This window comes from Pseudophryne corroboree, chromosome 1 (assembly GCF_028390025.1).
Source record: "Pseudophryne corroboree isolate aPseCor3 chromosome 1, aPseCor3.hap2, whole genome shotgun sequence".
NCBI lineage: Eukaryota > Metazoa > Chordata > Amphibia > Anura > Myobatrachidae > Pseudophryne > Pseudophryne corroboree.
Genome location: NC_086444.1, coordinates 11,855,639 through 11,881,843, shown reverse-complemented (window position 1 = coordinate 11,881,843; position 26,205 = coordinate 11,855,639). Strand labels below are relative to the sequence as shown.

The 26,205-nt window shown below is 50.2% G+C and overlaps 1 protein-coding gene across 3 annotated transcripts in view; it reads right to left on the bottom strand.

Annotated features, from left to right (window-relative positions):
- DNAI1 (dynein axonemal intermediate chain 1) overlaps window positions 1-26,205 on the bottom strand; it is a 563,096-nt gene that overhangs the window by 204,175 nt on the left and 332,716 nt on the right. For all 3 annotated transcript variants that reach the window (XM_063957492.1, XM_063957493.1, XM_063957494.1), the window contains exons 15-17: window positions 18,930-19,019; window positions 8,330-8,417; window positions 906-985 (exon numbers count right to left, since the gene is read on the bottom strand). In XM_063957492.1, coding sequence (XP_063813562.1) covers window positions 906-985; window positions 8,330-8,417; window positions 18,930-19,019 — 258 coding nt within the window. The remainder of the gene's footprint in view (window positions 1-905; window positions 986-8,329; window positions 8,418-18,929; window positions 19,020-26,205) is intronic.

The window sequence follows — 26,205 nt, the reverse complement described above, 5'->3', positions numbered from 1 at the left end:
GCTGTATACTGTGCCTCTCACTGTATATGTACGCTGTATACTGCATCTCTCACTGTACATGGGCGCTGTATACTGTGCCTCTCACTCTACATGGATACTGTGCCTCTCACTGTATATGGATACTGTATACTGTGCCTCTCACTGTATATGGACACTGTATACTGTGCCTCTCACTGTACATGGATACTGTACACTGTGCCTCTCACTGTATATGGACGCTGTATACTGTGCCTCTCACTGTACATGGATACTGTACACTGTGCCTCTCACTGTATATGGACGCTGTATACTGTGCCACTCACTGTACATAGACGCTGTATACTGTGACTCTCACTGTATATGTACGCTGTATACTGTACCTCTCACTGTAACATGGGCGCTGTATACTGTGCCTCTCACTGTATATGTACACTGTATACTGTGCCACTCACTGTATATGGATACTGTATACTGTGCCTCTCACTGTATATGTACACTGTATACTGTGCCTCTCACTGTACATGGATACTGTACACTGTGCCTCTCACTGTATATGGATACTGTATACTGTGCCTCTCACTGTATATGGACACTGTATACTGTGCCTCTCACTGTACATGGATACTGTATACTGTGCCTCTCACTGTATATGGATACTGTATACTGTACGTCTCACTGTACATGGATACTGTATACTGTGCCTCTCACTGTATACTGTGCCTCTCACTGTACATGGATACTGTATACTGTGCCTCTCACTGTATATGGACACTGTATACTGTGCCTCTCACTGTATATGGACACTGTATACTGTGCCTCTCACTGTACATGGATACTGTATACTGTGCCTCTCACTGTACATGGATACTGTATACTGTGCCTCTCACTGTATATGGACACTATATAACACACATTTGCTATGTTACCTTATGGATCTTTCCCTCTTCTGTCCCGACCAGGAACAAATAATCAATCTGTCTGTGGAAATCGAAGGACGTTCCGCTGCCTGTGGGAGGGAGAGTTACAGGTATAATATAATATCTCCGCCATTCATCTATACATCACATTATCCAGTAACAGGTACACCTGTAATAGCGGCAGAACCCCGCGCTCCCTCAGAGCAGCCGGAGCGCTTTATGGCACGGATACGAGGTGACGATATGATAAGATCACATTCATACTGCGCGATACGCGTCTCTAAATAATATTTAGATCTTATTGGGGAAGTTGTGTATAAAGGTCTCATAGATCCTGGTTCCGCTCCAGCTTTTATTCTGCCCTAGATGGGATTAGCAGATAATTAGTAGACGGCATACAATTAGCCCCGACTGCCAGCAGCTTCATGTGCGGATAACATGGCGACTCATTACCAGTCCTTGTGCCGCATTATCACCTGTAATATGCTGGAGAGTGCGGCACTACGGTCACCTGTGTGTGATGTATACACCCCCCCCCCCACACACACACTATACATTCATCTATATTATATGCCACTGTAACTTCAAAGATAATGCCACTCCCGTACCCACAGACACAGCGCAGCCAGCCCTCTAACCACAGACACAGCGCAGCCAGCCCTCTAACCACAGACACAGCACAGATGGCCCTCTACCCACAGACACAGCGCAGCCGGCCATCTAACCACAGACACAGCGCAGCCGGCCCTCTAACCACAGACACAGCGCAGCCGGCCCTCTAACCAAAGACACAGCACAGCCGGCCCTCTAACCACAGACACAGCGCAGCCGGCCCTCTAACCACAGACACAGCGCAGCCGGCCCTCTAACCACAGACACAGCGCAGCCGGCCCTCTAACCAAAGACACAGCACAGCCGGCCCTCTAACCACAGACACAGCGCAGCCAGCCCTCTAACCACAGACACAGCACAGGCGGCCCTCTAACCACAGACACAGTGCAGCCGGCCCTCTAACCGCAGACACAGCGCAGCCAGCCCTCTAACCACAGACACAGCGCAGCCAGCCCTCTAACCACAGACACAGCGCAGCCGGCCCTCTAACCACAGACACAGCGCAGCCAGCCCTCTAACCACAGACACAGCACAGCCGGCCCTCTAACCACAGACACAGCGCAGCCAGCCCTCTAACCACAGACACAGCACAGCCGGCCCTCTAACCACAGACACAGCGCAGCCAGCCCTCTAACCACAGACACAGCACAGACGGCCCTCTAACCACAGACACAGCACAGCCGGCCCTCTAACCGCAGACACAGCACAGCCGGCCCTCTAACCGCAGACACAGCACAGCCGGCCCTCTAACCACAGACACAGTGCAGCCGGCCCTCTAACCACAGACACAGCACAGACGGCCCTCTAACCACAGACACAGCACAGACGGCCCTCTAACCACAGACACAGTGCAGCCGGCCCTCTAACCACAGACACAGCACAGCCGGCCCTCTAACCACAGACACAGCACAGCCGGCCCTCTAACCACAGACACAGCGCAGCCGGCCCTCTAACCACAGACACAGCGCAGCCAGCCCTCTAACCACAGACACAGCACAGACGGCCCTCTAACCACAGACACAGCACAGCCGGCCCTCTAACCACAGACACAGCACAGCCGGCCCTCTAACCACAGACACAGCGCAGCCGGCCCTCTAACCACAGACACAGCACAGCCAGCCCTCTAACCACAGACACAGCGCAGCCGGCCCTCTAACCACAGACACAGCGCAGCCAGCCCTCTAACCACAGACACAGCGCAGCCGGCCCTCTAACCACAGACACAGCACAGCCGGCCCTCTAACCACAGACACAGCGCAGCCAGCCCTCTAACCACAGACACAGCACAGACGGCCCTCTAACCACAGACACAGCACAGACGGCCCTCTAACCACAGACACAGCACAGACGGCCCTCTAACCACAGACACAGCACAGCCGGCCCTCTAACCACAGACACAGCGCAGCCGGCCCTCTAACCGCAGACACAGCGCAGCCGGCCCTCTAACCGCAGACACAGCGCAGCCGGCCCTCTAACCGCAGACACAGCGCAGCCGGCCCTCTAACCGCAGACACAGCGCAGCCGGCCCTCTAACCTCAGACACAGCGCAGACGGCCCTCTAACCACAGACACAGCGCAGACGGCCCTCTAACCACAGACACAGCACAGCCAGCCCTCTAACCACAGACACAGCGCAGCCGGCCCTCTAACCACAGACACAGCGCAGCCGGCCCTCTAACCACAGACACAGCGCAGCCAGCCCTCTAATCGCAGACACAGCGCAGCCAGCCCTCTAACCACAGACACAGCGCAGCCGGCCCTCTAACCGCAGACACAGCGCAGCCGGCCCTCTAACCACAGACACAGCGCAGCCAGCCCTCTAACCACAGACACAGCACAGACGGCCCTCTAACCACAGACACAGCGCAGCCGGCCCTCTAACCACAGACACAGCGCAGCCGGCCCTCTAATCACAGACACAGCGCAGCCAGCCCTCTAACCACAGACAAATAACAGCCGGCCCTCTAACCACAGACACAGCGCAGCCGGCCCTCTAACCACAGACACAGCACAGACGGCCCTCTAACCACAGACACAGCGCAGCCAGCCCTCTAACCACAGACACAGCGCAGCCGGCCCTCTAACCACAGACACAGCATAGCCGGCCCTCTAACCACAGACACAGCACAGACGGCCCTCTAACCACAGACACAGCGCAGCCGGCCCTCTAACCACAGACACAGCACAGACGGCCCTCTAACCACAGACACAGCACAGCCGGCCCTCTAACCACAGACACAGCACAGCCGGCCCTCTAACCACAGACGCAGCGCAGCCGGCCCTCTAACCGCAGACACAGCGCAGCCGGCCCTCTAACCGCAGACACAGCGCAGCCGGCCCTCTAACCGCAGACACAGCGCAGCCGGCCCTCTAACCACAGACGCAGCGCAGCCGGCCCTCTAACCACAGACGCAGCGCAGCCGGCCCTCTAACCACAGAGGCAGTGCAGCCGGCCCTCTAACCACAGACGCAGCGCAGACGGCCCTCTAACCACAGACACAGCACAGACGGCCCTCTAACCACAGACACAGCCGGCCCTCTAACCACAGACACAGCACAGCCGGCCCTCTAACCGCAGACACAGCGCAGCCGGCCCTCTAACCACAGACGCAGCGCAGCCGGCCCTCTAACCACAGACGCAGCGCAGCCGGCCCTCTAACCACAGAGGCAGTGCAGCCGGCCCTCTAACCACAGACACAGCGCAGCCGGCCCTCTAACCACACAGGCAGTGCAGCCGGCCCTCTAACCACAGAGGCAGCGCAGCCGGCCCTCTAACCACAGAGGCAGCGCAGCCGGCCCTCTTACCACAGAGGCAGCACAGCCGGCCCTCTACCCACAGAAGCAGTGCAGCCGGCCCTCTACCCACAGATGCAGCACAGCCGGCCCTCTACCCACAGAGGCAGTGCAGCCGGCCCTCTAACCACAGAGGCAGCGCAGCCGGCCCTCTAACCACAGAGGCAGTGCAACCGGCCCTCTACCCACAGAGGCAGCGCAGCCGGCCCTCTAACCACAGAGGCAGTGCAGCTGGCCCCCTAACCACAGAGGCAGTGCAGCCGGCCCTCTATCCACAGACACAGCGCAGCCGGCCCTCTAACCACACAGGCAGTGCAGCCGGCCCTCTAACCACAGAGGCAGCGCAGCCAGCCCTCTAACCACAGACACAGCGCAGCCGGCCCTCTAAACGCAGACACAGCGCAGCCGGCCCTCTAACCGCAGACACAGCGCAGCCGGCCCTCTAACCACAGACGCAGCGCAGCTGGCCCTCTAACCACAGAGGCAGTGCAGCCGGCCCCCTACCCACAGAGGCAGCGCAGCCGGCCCTCTAACCACAAGGCAGTGCAGCCGGCCCTCTAACCACAAACGCAGTGCAGCCGGCCTTGTACCCACAGACATAGCGCAGCCGGCCTTGTACCCACAGACATAGCACAGCCGGCCATCTACCCACAGACACAGCGCAGCCAGCCCTCTACCCACAGACGCAGCGCAGCCGGCCCCTATACCCACAGGCGCAGCGCAGCCGGACCCTCTACTCACAGACGCAGCGCAGCCGGTCCTCTAACCACAGACACAGCGCAGCCGGCCCTCTACCCACAGACACAGCGCAGCCGGCCCTCTACCCACAGACAGCGCAGCCGGCCCTCTAACCACAGAGGCAGTGCAGCCGGCCCTCTAACCACAGACACAGCGCAGCCGGCCCTCTAACCACACAGGCAGTGCAGCCGGCCCTCTAACCACAGAGGCAGCGCAGCCGGCCCTCTAACCACAGAGGCAGCGCAGCCGGCCCTCTAACCACAGAGGCAGCACAGCCGGCCCTCTACCCACAGAGGCAGTGCAGCCGGCCCTCTACCCACAGAGGCAGCACAGCCGGCCCTCTACCCACAGAGGCAGTGCAGCCGGCCCTCTAACCACAGAGGCAGCGCAGCCGGCCCTCTAACCACAGAGGCAGTGCAACCGGCCCTCTACCCACAGAGGCAGCGCAGCCGGCCCTCTAACCACAGAGGCAGTGCAGCCGGCCCCCTAACCACAGAGGCAGTGCAGCCGGCCCTCTATCCACAGACACAGCGCAGCCGGCCCTCTAACCACACAGGCAGTGCAGCCGGCCCTCTAACCACAGAGGCAGCGCAGCCAGCCCTCTAACCACAGACACAGCGCAGCCGGCCCTCTAACCGCAGACACAGCGCAGCCGGCCCTCTAACCGCAGACACAGCGCAGCCGGCCCTCTAACCACAGACGCAGCGCAGCCGGCCCTCTAACCACAGAGGCAGTGCAGCCGGCCCTCTACCCACAGAGGCAGCGCAGCCGGCCCTCTAACCACAAGGCAGTGCAGCCGGCCCTCTAACCACAAACGCAGTGCAGCCGGCCTTGTACCCACAGACATAGCGCAGCCGGCCTTGTACCCACAGACATAGCACAGCCGGCCATCTACCCACAGACACAGCGCAGCCAGCCCTCTACCCACAGACGCAGCGCAGCCGGCCCCTATACCCACAGGCGCAGCGCAGCCGGACCCTCTACTCACAGACGCAGCGCAGCCGGTCCTCTAACCACAGACACAGCGCAGCCGGCCCTCTATCCACAGACACAGCGCAGCCGGCCCTCTACCCACAGACAGCGCAGCCGGCCCCCTACCCACAGAGGCAGTGCAGCCGGCCCCTCTACCCACAGAGGCAGCGCAGTATTATACAGACCATAACCAGCCACGTACAGTTAGTGGGGAGTATTAGCAGTATTATACAGACAGTATCCAGACACGTACAGGTAGTGGTGAGTATTAGCAGTATTATACAGACAGTAACCAGCTATATAGCGGGGGGGGGGGGGGGGGGGGGGTTGGTATGGCGAGCATCGGGATGAAGGGGAGGCTGTGTGACCGCTGTAGTCACATGACTACATCCCATATAGAGGTAGTGGTGAATATTATACAGACAGTAACCAGCCACGTACAGGTAGTGGTGAGTATTGGCAGTGTTATACAGACAGTAACCAGCCACGTACAGTTAGTGGGGAGTATTAGCAGTATTATACAGACAGTAACCAGCCAAGTACAGGTAGTGGTATTAGCAGTATTATACAGACAGTAACCAGCCACGTACAGGTAGTGGTGAGTATTATACAGACAGTAACCAGCCACGTACAGGTAGTGGTGAGTATTATACAGACAGTAACCAGTCACGTTCAGGAAGTGGTGAGTATTATTCAGACAGTAACCAGCCACGTACAGGTAGTGGTGAGTATTAGCAGTATTATACAGACAGTAACCAGCCACGTACAGGAAGTGGTGAGTATTATACAGACAGTAAGCAGCCACGTACAGGTAGTGGTGAGTATTACACAGACAGTAAGCAGCCATGTACAGGTAGTGGTGAGTATTATACAGACAGTAAGCAGCCACGTACAGGTAGTGGTGAGTATTATACAGACAGTAACCAGCCACATACAGGTAGTGGTGAGTATTATACAGACAGTAAGCAGCCACGTACAGGTAGTGGTGAGTATTAGCAGTATTATACAGACAGTAACCAGCCACGTACAGGTAGTGGTGAGTATTATAAAGACAGTAAGCAGTCACGAACAGGTAGTGGTGAGTATTACACAGACAGTAAGCAGCCACGTACAGGTAATGGTGAGTATTACACAGACAGTAGGCAGCCACGTACAGGTAGTGGTGAGTATTACACAGACAGTAGGCAGCCACGTACAGGTAGTGGTGAGTATTACACAGACAGTAGGCAGCCACGTACAGGTAGTGGTGAGTATTACACAGACAGTAGGCAGCCACGTACAGGTAGTGGTGAGTATTATACAGACAGTAGGCAGCCACGTACAGGTAGTGGTGAGTATTATACAGACAGTAAGCAGCCACGTACAGGTAGTGGTGAGTATTACACAGACAGTAGGCAGCCACGTACAGGTAGTGGTGAGTATTACACAGACAGTAGGCAGCCACGTACAGGTAGTGGTGAGTATTACACAGACAGTAGGCAGCCACGTACAGGTAGTGGTGAGTATTACACAGACAGTAGGCAGCCACGTACAGGTAGTGGTGAGTATTACACAGACAGTAGGCAGCCACGTACAGGTAGTGGTGAGTATTATACAGACAGTAGGCAGCCACGTACAGGTAGTGGTGAGTATTATACAGACAGTAAGCAGCCACGTACAGGTAGTGGTGAGTATTACACAGACAGTAAGCAGCCACGTACAGGTAGTGGTGAGTATTATACAGACAGTAAGCAGCCACGTACAGGTAGTGGTGAGTATTACACAGACAGTAGGCAGCCACGTACAGGTAGTGGTGAGTATTACACAGACAGTAAGCAACCACGTACAGGTAGTGGTGAGTATTACACAGACAGTAAGCAGCCACGTACAGGTAGTGGTGAGTATTACACAGACAGTAAGCAGCCACGTACAGGTAATGGTGAGTATTATCAGTGTAGTACAGACAGTAAGCAGCCACGTACAGGTAGTGGTGAGTATTACACAGACAGTAGGCAGCCACGTACAGGTAGGGGTGAGTATTACACAGACAGTAAGCAGCCACGTACAGGTAGTGGTGAGTATTACACAGACAGTAGGCAGCCACGTACAGGTAGTGGTGAGTATTATCAGTGTAATACAGACAGTAAGCAGCCACGTACAGGTAGTGGTGAGTATTACACAGACAGTAGGCAGCCACGTACAGGTAGTGGTGAGTATTACACAGACAGTAGGCAGCCACGTACAGGTAGTGGTATGTATTACACAGACAGTAAGAAGAAAGGAACAGTAATGCACACTGTGAGCACTCAGCAATGAGGATAGAATTGGGGGCTTTGTACCATTTGTCTTCAGCAGGAGCCCCTCCACTCCATCTCCTGTAGATGCCTCCGCGGTCAGTCTGATGACGTCGGTGTGAACCAGCTCATTCTGCAGAAAAAGGACACACGTTATTTTATACCTTTATAGAATTAGCAGACGTACAAAACCATTAAACTGTCTCAGGTCTGCGTGACAGACATAATAACAGACTGTCTGTATTCAGATGAGATGAACCTGGCTGGCGCGTCCGTCTAACACTCTGCTGAGGCACAGCAAGCGCAAAGCATGAATTCATTGTGTAACCAATACAAAGAGGACGAGGGCTGGTAACCCGTCATTACATACATGTGCAGGTCCCAGGAGAGCTATGTATACCGTACTGATTACTACAGGGACATTACTACACGCTGACACATTACATACATGTGCAGGTCCCAGGAGAGCTATGTATACCGTACGGATTACTACAGGGACATTACTACACGCTGACACATTACATACATGTGCAGGTGACCGGAGAGCTATGTATACCGTACTGATTACTAAAGGGACATTACTACACGCTGACACATTACATACATGTGCAGGTCCCAGGAGAGCTATGTATACCGTACGGATTACTACAGGGACATTACTACACGCTGACACATTACATACATGTGCAGGTGACCGGAGAGCTATGTATACCGTACTGATTACTACAGGGACATTACTACACGCTGACACATTACATACATGTGCAGGTGACCGGAGAGCTATGTATACCGTACTGATTACTACAGGGACATTACTACACACTGACACATTACATACATGTGCAGGACACCGGAGAGCTATGTATACCGTACTGATTACTACAGGGACATTACTACACGCTGACACATTACATACATGTGCAGGACACCGGAGAGCTATGTATACCGTACTGATTACTACAGGGACATTACTACACGCTGATCCATTACATACATGTGCAGGACACCGGAGAGCTATGTATACCGTACTGATTACTACAGGGACATTACTACACGCTGACACATTACATACATGTGCAGGACAACGGAGAGCTATGTATACCGTACTGATTACTACATGGACATTACTACACGCTGACACATTACATACATGTGCAGGACACCGGAGAGCTATGTATACCGTACTGATTACTACAGGGACATTACTACATGCTGACACATTACATACATGTGCAGGTGACCGGAGAGCTATGTATATCGTACTGATTACTACAGGGACATTACTACACACTGATCCATCACATACATGTGCAGGTGACCGGAGAGCTATGTATACCGTACTGATTACTACAGGGACATTACTACACACTGACACATTACATACATGTGCAGGACACCGGAGAGCTATGCATAACGTACTGATTACTACAGGGACATTACTACACGCTGACACATTACATACGCGTGCAGGTCACCGGAGAGCTATGTATACCGTACTGATTACTACAGGGACATTACTACACACTGACACATTACATACATGTGCAGGTGACCGGAGAGCTATGTATACCGTACTGATTACTACAGGGATATTACTACACACTGACACATTACATACATGTGCAGGACACCGGAGAGCTATGTATACCGTACTGATTACTACAGGGACATTACTACACGCTGATCCATTACATACATGTGCAGGACACCGGAGAGCTATGTATACCGTACTGATTACTACAGGGACATTACTACACGCTGACACATTACATACATGTGCAGGACACCGGAGAGCTATGTACACCGTACTGATTACTACAGGGACATTACTACACACTGACACATTACATACATGTGCAGGACACCGGAGAGCTATGTATACCGTACTGATTACTACAGGGACATTACTACACGCTGATACATTACATACATGTGCAGGACACCGGAGAGCTATGTATACCGTACTGATTACTACAGGGACATTACTACACGCTGATACATTACATACATGTGCAGGACACCGGAGAGCTATGTATACCGTACTGATTACTACAGGGACATTACTACACGCTGATCCATTACATACATGTGCAGGACACCGGAGAGCTATGTATACCGTACTGATTACTACAGGGACATTACTACACGCTGACACATTACATACATGTGCAGGACACCGGAGAGCTATGTATACCGTACTGATTACTACAGGGACATTACTACACGCTGACACATTACATACATGTGCAGGACACCGGAGAGCTATGTATACCGTACTGATTACTACAGGGACATTACTACACGCTGATCCATTACATACATGTGCAGGTGACCGGAGAGCTATGTATACCGTACTGATTACTACAGGGACATTACTACACGCTGATCCATTACATACATGTGCAGGTCACCGGAGAGCTATGTATACCGTACTGATTACTACAGGGACATTACTACACGCTGATCCATTACATACGTGTGCAGGTCACCGGAGAGCTATGTATACCGTACTGATTACTACAGGGACATTACTACACGCTGATCCATTACATACATGTGCAGGTGACCGGAGAGCTATGTATACCGTACTGATTACTGCAGAGACATTACTACACACTGATCCATTACATACATGTGCAGGTCACCGGAGAGCTATGTATACCGTACTGATTACTACAGGGACATTACTACACGCTGACACATTACATACATGTGCAGGTCACCGGAGAGCTATGTATACCGTACTGATTACTACAGGGACATTACTACACGCTGACACATTACATACATGTGCAGGTCACCGGAGAGCTATGTATACCGTACTGATTACTACAGGGACATTACTACACGCTGACACATTACATACATGTGCAGGTCCCAGGAGAGCTATGTATACCGTACTGATTACTACAGGGACATTACTACACGCTGACACATTACATACATGTGCAGGTCACCGGAGAGCTATGTATACCGTACTGATTACTACAGGGATATTACTACACACTGACACATTACATACATGTGCAGGTCACCTTAGAGCTATGTATACCGTACTGATTACTACAGGGACATTACTACACGCTGACACATTACATACATGTGCAGGTGACCGGAGAGCTATGTATACCGTACTGATTACTACAGGGACATTACTACACGCTGATACATTACATACATGTGCAGGTCACCGGAGAGCTATGTATACCGTACTGATTACTACAGGGACATTACTACACGCTGACACATTACATACATGTGCAGGTCCCAGGAGAGCTATGTATACCGTACTGATTACTACAGGGACATTACTACACGCTGACACATTACATACATGTGCAGGTCACCGGAGAGCTATGTATACCGTACTGATTACTACAGGGACATTACTACACGCTGACACATTACATACATGTGCAGGACACCGGAGAGCTATGTATACCGTACTGATTACTACAGGGATATTACTACACACTGACACATTACATACATGTGCAGGACACCGGAGAGCTATGTATACCGTACTGATTGCTACAGGGACATTACTACACGCTGATACATTACATACATGTGCAGGACACCGGAGAGCTATGTATACCGTACTGATTACTACAGGGACATTACTACACACTGATCCATTACATACATGTGCAGGTGACCGGAGAGCTATGTATACCGTACTGATTACTACAGGGACATTACTACACACTGACACATTACATACATGTGCAGGTGACCGGAGAGCTATGTATACCGTACTGATTACTACAGGGACATTACTACACGCTGATACATTACATACATGTGCAGGTCCCAGGAGAGCTATGTATACCGTACTGATTACTACAGGGACATTACTACACACTGACACATTACATACATGTGCAGGACACCGGAGAGCTATGTATAACGTACTGATTACTACAGGGACATTACTACACACTGACACATTACATACATGTGCAGGACACCGGAGAGCTATGTATAACGTACTGATTACTACAGGGACATTACTACACGCTGACACATTACATACATGTGCAGGTCACCGGAGAGCTATGTATACCGTACTGATTACTACAGGGACATTACTACACGCTGATACATTACATACATGTGCAGGTGACCGGAGAGCTATGTATACCGTACTGATTACTACAGGGACATTACTACACGCTGATACATTACATACATGTGCAGGTGACCGGAGAGCTATGTATAGCGTACTGATTACTGCAGGGACATTACTACACGCTGACACATTACATACATGTGCAGGTCACCGGAGAGCTATGTATACCGTACTGATTACTGCAGGGACATTACTACACACTGACACATTACATACATGTGCAGGTGACCGGAGAGCTATGTATACCGTACTGATTACTACAGGGACATTACTACACACTGACACATTACATACATGTGCAGGACACCGGAGAGCTATGTATACCGTACTGATTACTACAGGGACATTACTACACGCTGATCCATTACATACATGTGCAGGACACCGGAGAGCTATGTATACCGTACTGATTACTACAGGGACATTACTACACGCTGACACATTACATACATGTGCAGGACACCGGAGAGCTATGTATACCGTACTGATTACTACAGGGACATTACTACACGCTGATCCATTACATACATGTGCAGGTGACCGGAGAGCTATGTATACCGTACTGATTACTACAGGGACATTACTACACGCTGATCCATTACATACATGTGCAGGTCACCGGAGAGCTATGTATACCGTACTGATTACTACAGGGACATTACTACACGCTGATCCATTACATACATGTGCAGGACACCGGAGAGCTATGTAAACCGTACTGATTACTACAGGGACATTACTACACGCTGATCCATTACATACATGTGCAGGTCCCAGGAGAGCTATGTATACCGTACTGATTACTACAGGGACATTACTACACGCTGACATATTACATACATGTGCAGGACACCGGAGAGCTATGTATACCGTACTGATTACTACAGGGACATTACTACACGCTGATCCATTACATACATGTGCAGGACACCGGAGAGCTATGTATACCGTACTGATTACTACAGGGACATTACAACACGCTGATCCATTACATACATGTGCAGGTCCCAGGAGAGTTATGTATACCGTACTGATTACTACAGGGACATTACTACACGCTGACACATTACATACATGTGCAGGACACCGGAGAGCTATGTATACCGTACTGATTACTACAGGGACATTACTACACACTGACACATTACATACCTGTGCTGGACACCGGAGAGCTATGTATACCGTACTGATTACTACAGGGACATTACTACACGCTGACACATTACATACATGTGCAGGACACCGGAGAGCTATGTATACCGTACTGATTACTACAGGGACATTACTACACGCTGATACATTACATACATGTGCAGGACAACGGAGAGCTATGTATACCGTACTGATTACTACAGGGACATTACTACACGCTGATCCATTACATACATGTGCAGGACACCGGAGAGCTATGTATACCGTACTGATTACTACAGGGACATTACTACACGCTGATCCATTACATACATGTGCAGGACACCGGAGAGCTATGTATACCGTACTGATTACTACAGGGACATTACTACACGCTGATCCATTACATACATGTGCAGGACACCGGAGAGCTATGTATACCGTACTGATTACTACAGGGACATTACTACACGCTGATCCATTACATACATGTGCAGGACACCGGAGAGCTATGTATACCGTACTGATTACTACAGGGATATTACACAGGGCGGTGACTGCGGCGGTTGGGTCTGCGGTGACGAGGACAGAGAGCGGTGACTGCGGCGGTTGGGTCTGCGGTGACGAGGATAGAGAGCGGTGACTGCGGCGGTTGGTCTGCGGTGACGAGGAAGGAGAGCGGTGACTGCGGCGGTTGGGTCTGCGGTGACGAGGACAGAGAGCGGTGACTGCGGCGGTTGGGTCTGTGGTCTCGAGGACAGAGAGCGGTGACTGCGGCGGTTGGGTCTGCGGTGACGAGGACACAGAGCGGTGACTGCGGCGGTTGGGTCTGCGGTGACAAGGACAGAGAGCGGTGACTGCGGCGGTTGGGTTTGCGGTGACGAGGACAGAGAGCGGTGACTGCGGCGGTTGGGTCTGCGGTGACGAGGACAGAGAGCGGTGACTGCGGCGGTTGGGTCTGCGGTGACGAGGACAGAGAGCGGTGACTGCGGCGGTTGGGTCTGCGGTGACGAGGACAGAGAGCGGTGACTACGGCGGTTGGGTCTGCGGTGACGAGGACAGAGAGCGGTGACTGCGGCGGTTGGGTCTGCGGTGACGAGGACACAGAGCGGTGACTACGGCGGTTGGGTCTGCGGTGACGAGGACAGAGAGCAGTGACTGCGGCGGTAGGGTCTGCGGTGATGAGGACAGAGAGCGGTGACTACGGCGGTTGGGTCTGCGGTGACGAGGACAGAGAGCAGTGACTGCGGCGGTAGGGTCTGCGGTGATGAGGACAGAGAGCGGTGACTACGGCGATTGGTCTGCGGTGACGAGGACACAGAGTGGTGACTGCGGCGGTTGGGTCTGCGGTGACGAGGACACAGAGCGGTGACTACGGCGGTTGGGTCTGCGGTGACGAGGACACAGAGCGGTGACTGCGGCAGTTGGGTCTGCGGTGACGAGGACACAGAGCGGTGACTGCGGCGGTTGGGTCTGCGGTGACGAGGACAGAGAGCGGTGACTGCGGCGGTTGGGTCTGCGGTGACGAGGACAGAGAGCGGTGACTGCGGCGGTTGGGTCTGCGGTGACGAGGACAGAGAGCGGTGACTGCGGCGGTTGGGTCTGCGGTGACGAGGACAGAGAGCGGTGACTGCGGCGGTTGGGTCTGCGGTGACGAGGACAGAGAGCGGTGACTGCGGCGGTTGGTCTGCGGTGACGAGGACACAGAGCGGTGACTGCGGCGGTTGGCCTGCGGTGACGAGGATACAGAGAGGTGACTGCGGCGGTTGGGTCTGCGGTGACGAGGACAGAGAGCGGTGACTGCGGCGGTTGGGTTTGCGGTGACGAGGACAGAGAGCAGTGACTGCGGCGGTTGGGTCTGCGGTGACGAGGACAGAGAGCGGTGACTACAGCGGTTGGGTCTGCGGTGATGAGGACACAGAGCGGTGACTGCGGCGGTTGGGTCTGCGGTGATGAGGACACAGAGCGGTGACTGCGGCGGTTGGCCTGCGGTGACGAGGACACAGAGCGGTGACTGCGGCGGTTGGGTCTGCGGTGACGAGGACAGAGAGCGGTGACTGCGGCGGTTGGGTTTGCGGTGACGAGGACACAGAGCAGTGACTGCGGCGGTTGGGTCTGCGGTGACGAGGACAGGGAGCGGTGACTGCGGCGGTTGGGTCTGCGGTGATGAGGACAGAGAGCGGTGACTGCGGCGGTTGGGTCTGTGGTGACGAGGACACAGAGCGGTGACTGTGGCGGTTGGGTCTGCGGTGACGAGGATAGAAAGCGGTGACTGCGGCGGTTGGGTCTGCGGTGACGAGGACACAGAGCGGTGACTGCGGCGGTTGGGTCTACGGTGACGAGGACACAGAGCGGTGACTGTGGCGGTTGGGTCTGCGGTGACGAGGACACAGAGCGGTGACTGCGGCGGTTGGGTCTGCGGTGACGAGGACACAGAGCGGTGACTGCGGAGGTTCATCTGCGGTGACGAGGACACAGAGCGGTGACTGCGGCGGTTGGTCTGCGGTGACGAGGACACAGAGTGGTGACTGCGGCGGTTGGCCTGCGGTGACGAGGACACAGAGCGGTGACTACGGCGGTTGGCCTGCGGTGACGAGGACACAGAGCGGTGACTGCGGCGGTTGGGTCTGCGGTGACGAGGACAGAGAGCGGTGACTGCGGCGGTTCATCTGCGGTGACGAGGACACAGAGCGGTGACTGCGGCGGTTGGTCTGCGGTGACGAGGACACAGAGTGGTGACTGCGGCGGTTGGCCTGCGGTGACGAGGACACAGAGCGGTGACTACGGCGGTTGGCCTGCGGTGACGAGGACACAGAGCGGTGACTGCGGCGGTTGGGTCTGCGGTGACGAGGACACAGAGCGGTGACTGCGGCGGTTCATCTGCGGTGACGAGGACACAGAGCGGTGACTGCGGCGGTTGGTCTGCGGTGACGAGGACACAGAGCGGTGACTGCGGCGGTTGGCCTGCGGTGACGAGGACACAGAGCGGTGACTACGGCGGTTGGCCTGCGGTGACGAGGACACAGAGCGGTGACTGCGGCGGTTGGGTCTGCGGTGACGAGGACAGAGAGCGGTGACTGCGGCGGTTGGGTCTGCGGTGACGAGGACAGAGAGCGGTGACTGCGGCGGTTGGTCTGCGGTGACGAGGACACAGAGCGGTGACTGCGGCGGTTGGCCTGCGGTGACGAGGACACAGAGCGGTGACTGCGGCGGTTGGGTCTGCGGTGACGAGGACAGAGAGCGGTGACTGCGGCGGTTGGGTTTCCGGTGACGAGGACACAGAGCAGTGACTGCGGCGGTTGGGTCTGCGGTGACGAGGACAGAGAGCGGTGACTGCGGCGGTTGGGTCTGCGGTGACGAGGACACAGAGCGGTGACTACGGCGGTTGGGTCTGCGGTGACGAGGACACAGAGCGGTGACTGCGGCGGTTGGGTCTGCGGTGACGAGGATAGAAAGCGGTGACTGCGGCGGTTGGGTCTGCGGTGACGAGGACACAGAGCGGTGACTGCGGCGGTTGGGTCTGCGGTGACGAGGACACAGAGCGGTGACTGTGGCGGTTGGGTCTGCGGTGACGAGGACACAGAGCGGTGACTGCGGCGGTTGGGTCTGCGGTGACGAGGACACAGAGCGGTGACTGCGGCGGTTCATCTGCGGTGACGAGGACACAGAGCGGTGACTGCGGCGGTTGGTCTGCGGTGACGAGGACACAGAGTGGTGACTGCGGCGGTTGGGTCTGCGGTGACGAGGACACAGAGCGGTGACTGCGGCGGTTGGGTCTGCGGTGACGAGGACACAGAGCGGTGACTACGGCGGTTGGGTCTGCGGTGACGAGGACACAGAGCGGTGACTACGGCGGTTGGGTCTGCGGTGATGAGGACACAGAGCGGTGACTGCGGCGGTTGGGTCTGCGGTGACGAGGACACAGAGCGGTGACTACGGCGGTTGGGTCTGCGGTGATGAGGACAGAGAGCAGTGGCTGTGGCGGTTGGGTCTGCGGTGACGAGGACAGAGAGCGGTGACTGCGGCGGTTGGGTCTGCGGTGACGAGGACAGAGAGCGGTGACTGCGGCGGTTGGTCTGCGGTGACGAGGACACAGAGCGGTGACTGCGGCGGTTGGCCTGCGGTGACGAGGACACAGAGCGGTGACTACGGCGGTTGGCCTGCGGTGACGAGGACACAGAGCGGTGACTGCGGCGGTTGGGTCTGCGGTGACGAGGACAGAGAGCGGTGACTGCGGCGGTTGGGTCTGCGGTGACGAGGACAGAGAGCGGTGACTGCGGCGGTTGGTCTGCGGTGACGAGGGACACAGAGCGGTGACTGCGGCGGTTGGCCTGCGGTGACGAGGACACAGAGCGGTGACTGCGGCGGTTGGGTCTGCGGTGACGAGGACAGAGAGCGGTGACTGCGGCGGTTGGGTTTCCGGTGACGAGGACACAGAGCAGTGACTGCGGCGGTTGGGTCTGCGGTGACGAGGACAGAGAGCGGTGACTGCGGCGGTTGGGTCTGCGGTGACGAGGACAGAGAGCGGTGACTACAGCGGTTGGGTCTGCGGTGATGAGGACACAGAGCGGTGACTGCGGCGGTTGGGTCTGCGGTGATGAGGACAGAGAGCGGTGACTGCGGCGGTTGGGTCTGCGGTGACGAGGACAGAGAGCGGTGACTACGGCGGTTGGGTCTGCGGTGATGAGGACACAGAGCGGTGACTGCGGCGGTTGGGTCTGCGGTGATGAGGACAGAGAGCGGTGACTGCGGCGGTTGGGTCTGCGGTGATGAGGACAGAGAGCGGTGACTGCGGCGGTTGGGTCTGCGGTGACGAGGACACAGAGCGGTGACAGCGGCGGTTGGGTCTGCGGTGACGAGGACAGAGAGCGGTGACTGCGGCGGTTGGTCTGTGGTGACGAGGACAGAGAGCGGTGACTACGGCGTTTGGGTCTGCGGTGACGAGGACAGAGAGCCGTGACTACGGCGGTTGGGTCTGCGGTGACGAGGACAGAGAGCGGTGACTGCGGCGGTTGGGTCTGCGGTGACGAGGACAGAGAGCGGTGACTGCGGCGGTTGGTCTGTGGTGACGAGGACAGAGAGCGGTGACTATGGCGGTTGGGTCTGCGGTGACGAGGACAGAGAGCCGTGACTACGGCGGTTGGGTCTGCGGTGACGAGGACAGAGAGCGGTGACTACGGCGGTTGGGTCTGCGGTAACGAGGACAGAGAGCGGTGACTGCGGCGGTTGGGTCTGCGGTGACGAGGACAGAGAGTGGTGACTGCGGCGGTTGGTCTGTGGTGACGAGGACACAGAGCAGTGACTACGCTAGTTGCAGTAGCATACATTTAACGAGATGTGCAGCAATACACAGCGGAAGACTGACGTAAAACCATAATTTACCTTTATGATTGTCCAGGACACCACGCGACCATCGGAGGACACTGAGAAGAAATTCAGGTTCTTGTCCAGGTCGTCTTTCTGCCACTTCACCTGGAAAACAAACACCGACATCACCTTCATGGCACAGAGAAAGAACTCCCCGTACTGCCAGGAACCGGGGCGCCTACCTATATTACACTGACACTGATATCTACATTCATATTATATCTCATGACTGTACACCGACGCTGATATCTGCATTCATATTATATCTCCTGACCTTACACCGACACTGATATCTACATTCATATTATATCTCCTGACCTTACACCGACACTGATATCTACATTCATATTATATCTCCTGACCTTACACCGACGCTGATATCTGCATTCATATTATATCTCCTGATCTTACACCGACACTGATATCTACATTCATATTATATCTCCTGACCTTACACCGACGCTGATATCTGCATTCATATTATATCTCCTGACCTTACACCGACACTGATATCTACATTCATATTATATCTCCTGACCTTACACCGACGCTGATATCTGCATTCATATTATATCTCCTGACCTTACACCGACACTGATATCTACATTCATATTATATCTCCTGACTGTACACCGACGCTGACATCTACATTCATATTATATCTCATGACCTTACACCGACACTGACATCTGCATTCATATTATATCTCCTAACCTTACACCGACGCTGATAACTACATTCATATTATATCTCCTGACCTTACACCGACGCGGATATCTGCATTCATATTATATCTCATGACCTTACACCGACACTGATATCTACATTCATATTATATCTCCTAACTGTACATCGACGCTGACATCTACATTCATATTATATCTCCTGACTTTACACCGACACTGTTATCTGCATTCATATTATATCTCCTGACCTTACACCGACACTGATATCTACATTCATATTATATCTCATGACTGTACACCGACGCTGATATCTGCATTCATATTATATCTCCTGACCTTACACCGACGCTGATATCTACATTCATATTATATCTCCTGACCTTACACCGACACTGATATCTGCACTCATATTATATCTCCTGAATTTACACCCACGCTGATATCTACATTCATATTATATCTCCTGACTTTACACCGACGCTGATTTCTACATTCATATTATATCTCCTGACTTTACACCGACGCTGATATCTACATTCATATTAAATCTCCTAACCTGACACCGACACTGACATCTACATTCATATTATATCTCCTGACTTTACACCGACGCTGATATCTGCATTCATATTATATCTCCAGACCTTACACGGACACTGATATCTACATTCATATTATATCTCCTAAACTTACACCGACACTGATATCTACATTCATATTATATCTCCTGACCTTACACCGACGCTGATATCTGCATTCATATTATATCTCCTGACCTTACACCGAAACTGATATCTACATTCATATTATATCTCCTGACTGTACACCGACGCTGACATCTACATTCATATTATATCTCATGACCTTACACTGACATCTGCATTCATATTATATCTCCTAACCTTACACCGACGCTGATAACTACATTCATATTATATCTCCTGACCTTACACCGACGCGGATATCTGCATTCATATTATATCTCATGACCTTACACCGACACGGATATCTACATTCATATTATATCTCTTAACTGTACACCGACGCTGACATCTACATTCATATTATATCTCCTGACTTTACACCGACACTGTTATCTGCATTCATATTATATCTCCTGACCTTACACCGACACTGATATCTACATTCATATTATATCTCATGACTGTACACCGACGCTGATATCTGCATTCATATTATATCTCCTGACCTTACACCGACGCTGATATCTAAATTCATATTATATCTCCTGACCTTACACCGACGCTGATATCTACATTCATATTATATCTCATGACCTTACACCGACACTGACATCTGCATTCATATTATATCTCCTAACCTTACACCGACGCTGATAACTACATTCATATTATATCTCCTGACCTTACACCGACGCGGATATCTGCATTCATATTATATCTCATGACCTTACACCGACACTGATATCTACATTCATATTATATCTCCTAACTGTACATCGACGCTGACATCTACATTCATATTATATCTCCTGACTTTACACCGACACTGTTATCTGCATTCATATTATATCTCCTGACCTTACACCGACACTGATATCTACATTCATATTATATCTCATGACTGTACACCGACGCTGATATCTGCATTCATATTATATCTCCTGACCTTACACCGACGCTGATATCTACATTCATATTATATCTCCTGACCTTACACCGACACTGATATCTGCACTCATATTATATCTCCTGAATTTACACCCACGCTGATATCTACATTCATATTATATCTCCTGACTTTACACCGACGCTGATTTCTACATTCATATTATATCTCCTGACTTTACACCGACGCTGATATCTACATTCATATTAAATCTCCTAACCTGACACCGACACTGACATCTACATTCATATTATATCTCCTGACTTTACACCGACGCTGATATCTGCATTCATATTATATCTCCAGACCTTACACGGACACTGATATCTACATTCATATTATATCTCCTAAACTTACACCGACACTGATATCTACATTCATATTATATCTCCTGACCTTACACCGACGCTGATATCTGCATTCATATTATATCTCCTGACCTTACACCGAAACTGATATCTACATTCATATTATATCTCCTGACTGTACACCGACGCTGACATCTACATTCATATTATATCTCATGACCTTACACTGACATCTGCATTCATATTATATCTCCTAACCTTACACCGACGCTGATAACTACATTCATATTATATCTCCTGACCTTACACCGACGCGGATATCTGCATTCATATTATATCTCATGACCTTACACCGACACGGATATCTACATTCATATTATATCTCTTAACTGTACACCGACGCTGACATCTACATTCATATTATATCTCCTGACTTTACACCGACACTGTTATCTGCATTCATATTATATCTCCTGACCTTACACCGACACTGATATCTACATTCATATTATATCTCATGACTGTACACCGACGCTGATATCTGCATTCATATTATATCTCCTGACCTTACACCGACGCTGATATCTAAATTCATATTATATCTCCTGACCTTACACCGACGCTGATATCTACATTCATATTATATCTCATGACCTTACACCGACACTGACATCTGCATTCATATTATATCTCCTAACCTTACACCGACGCTGATATCTACATTCATATTATATCTCCTGACCTTACACCGACGCTGATATCTACATTCATATTATATCTCCTGACCTTACACCGACACTGATATCTGCACTCATATTATATCTCCTGAATTTACACCGACGCTGATATCTACATTCATATTATATCTCCTGACTTTACACCGACGCTGATTTCTACATTCATATTATATCTCCTGACTTTACACCGACGCTGATATCTACATTCATATTACAGGTTGAGTCTCTCTTATCCAAAATGCCTGGGACCAGAGGTATTTTGGATATGGGATTTTTCCGTATTTTGGAATAATTGCATACCATAATGAGATATCATGGTGATGGGACCTAAATCTAAGCACAGAATGCATTTATATTACATCAACACCTTATACACACAGCCTGAAGGTAATTTTAGCCAATATTTTTTATAACTTTGTGCATTAAACAAAGTGTGTTTACATTCACACAATTCATTTATGTTTCATATACACCTTATACACACAGCCTGAGGGTCGTTTAATACAATATTTTTAATAACTTTGTGTATTAAACAAAGTTTGTGTACATTGAGCCATCAAAAAACAAAGGTTTCACTATCTCACTCTCACTCAAAAAAGTCCGTATTTCGGAATATTCCGTATTTCGGAATATTTGAATATGGGATACTCAACCTGTATATCTCCTAATCTGACACCGACACTGACATCTACATTCATATTATATCTCCTAACCTTACACCGACACTGATATCTGCATTCATATTATATCTCCTGACTTTACGCCGACACTGATATCTGCACTCATATTATATCTCCTGAATTTACACCAACGCCGATATCTACATTCATATTATATATCCTGACTTTGCGCCGACACTGATATCTGCGTTCATATTATATCTCCTGACTTTACGCCGACACTGATATCTGCACTCATATTATATCTCCTGAATTTACACCGACGCTGATATCTACATTCATATTATATCTCCTGACCTTACACCGACGCTGATATCTGCATTCATATTATATCTCCTGACTTTACACCGACACTGATATCTGCATTCATATTATATCTCCTGACCTTACACCGACACTGATATCTGCATTCATATTATATCTCCTGACCTTACACCGACGCTGATATCTGCATTCATATTATATCTCCTGACTTTACACCGACACTGATATCTGCATTCATATTATATCTCCTGACCTTACACCGACACTGATATCTGCATTCATATTATATCTCCTGACCTTACACCGACACTGATATCTGCATTCATATTATATCTCCTGACCTTACACCGACACTGATATCTGCATTCATATTATATCTCCTGACCTTACACCGACGCTGATATCTGCATTCATATTATATCTCCTGACTGTACACCGACACTGATATCTGCATTCATATTATATCTCCTGACTGTACACCGACACTGATATCTACATTCATATTATATCTCCTGACTGTACACCGACACTGATATCTACATTCATATTATATCTCCTGACTGTACACCGACACTGATATCTGCATTCATATTATATCTACTGACCTTACACCGACGCTGATATCTGCATTCATATTATATCTCCTGACCTTACACCGACACTGATATCTGCATTCATATTATATCTCCTGACCTTACACCGACGCTGATATCTACATTCATATTATATCTCATGACCTTACACCGACACTGATATCTACATTCATATTATATCTCATGACCTTACACCGACACTGATATCTACATTCATATTATATCTCCTGACCTTACAACGACACTGATATCTACATTCATATTATATCTCCTGACCTTATACCGACGCTGATATCTGCATTCATATTATATCTCCTGACTTTACACCGACACTGATATCTGCATTCATATTATATCTCCTGACCTTATACCGACACTGATATCTGCATTCATATTATATCTCCTGACTTTACACCGATACGGATATCTACATTCATATTATATCTCCTGAACTTACACCGACACTGATATCTACATTTATATTATATCTCCTGACTGTACACCGACACTGATATCTGCATTCATATTATATCTCATGATATAATATGAATGTAGATATCAGTGTCGGTGTAAGGTCAGCAGATACACCGACACTGATATCTGCATTCATATTATATCTCCTGACCTTACACAGACGCTGATATCTGCATTCATATTATATCTCCTGACTGTACACCGACACTGATATCTGCATTCATATTATATCTCATGACCTTACACCGACACTGATATCTACATTCATATTATATCTCCTGACCTTACACCGACACTGATATCTACATTCATATTATATCTCCAGACCTTACACCGACACTGATATCTGCATTCATATTATATCTCCTGACCTTACACCGACGCTGATATCTACATTCATATTATATCTCATGACCTTACAACGACACTGATATCTACATTCATATTATATCTCCTGACCTTACACCGACACTGATATCTGCATTCATATTATATCTCCTGACCTTACACCGACGCTGATATCTGCATTCATATTATATCTCCTAACCTTACACCGACACTGATATCTGCATTCATATTATATCTCCTGACCTTACACCGACACTGATATCTGCATTCATATTATATCTCCTGACCTTACACCGACACTGATATCTGCATTCATATTATATCTTCTGACCTTACACCGACACTGATATCTGCATTCATATTATATCTCCTGACCTTACACCGACGCTGATATCTGCATTCATATTATATCTCCTGACTGTACACCGACACTGATATCTACATTCATATTATATCTCATGACTGTACAACGACACTGATATCTACATTCATATTATATCTCCTGACTGTACACCGACACTGATATCTGCATTCATATTATATCTCCTGACCTTACACCGACGCTGATATCTACATTCATATTATATCTCCTGACCTTACACCGACACTGATATCTGCATTCATATTATATCTCCTGACCTTACACCGACGCTGATATCTGCATTCATATTATATCTCATGACCTTACACCGACACTGATATCTACATTCATATTATATCTCCTGACCTTACATCGACACTGATATCTACATTCATATTATATCTCCTGACCTTACAACGACACTGATATCTACATTCATATTATATCTCCTGACCTTACACCGACACTGATATCTACATTCATATTATATCTCCTGACTGTACACCGACACTGATATCTACATTCATATTATATCTCCTGACTGTACACCGACACTGATATCTGCATTCATATTATATCTCATGACTGTACACCGACACTGATATCTGCATTCATATTATATCTCATGACCTTAAACCGACACTGATATCTGCATTCATATTATATCTCCTGACCTTACACCGACGCTGATATCTGCATTCATATTATATCTCCTGACTGTACACCGACACTGATATCTGCATTCATATTATATCTCCTGACATTACACCGACACTGATATCTACATTCATATTATATCTCCTGACATTACACCGACACTGATATCTACATTCATATTATATCTCCTGACATTACACCGACACTGATATCTGCATTCATATTATATCTCATGACTGTACACCGACACTGATATCTGCATTCATATTATATCTCATGACCTTAAACCGACACTGATATCTGCATTCATATTATATCTCCTGACATTACACCGACGCTGATATCTGCATTCATATTATATCTCCTGACATTACACCGACACTGATATCTGCATTCATATTATATCTCCTGACCTTACACCGACGCTGATATCTACATTCATATTATATCTCATGACCTTACAACGACACTGATATCTGCATTCATATTATATCTCCAGACCTAACACCGACGCTGATATCTACATTCATATT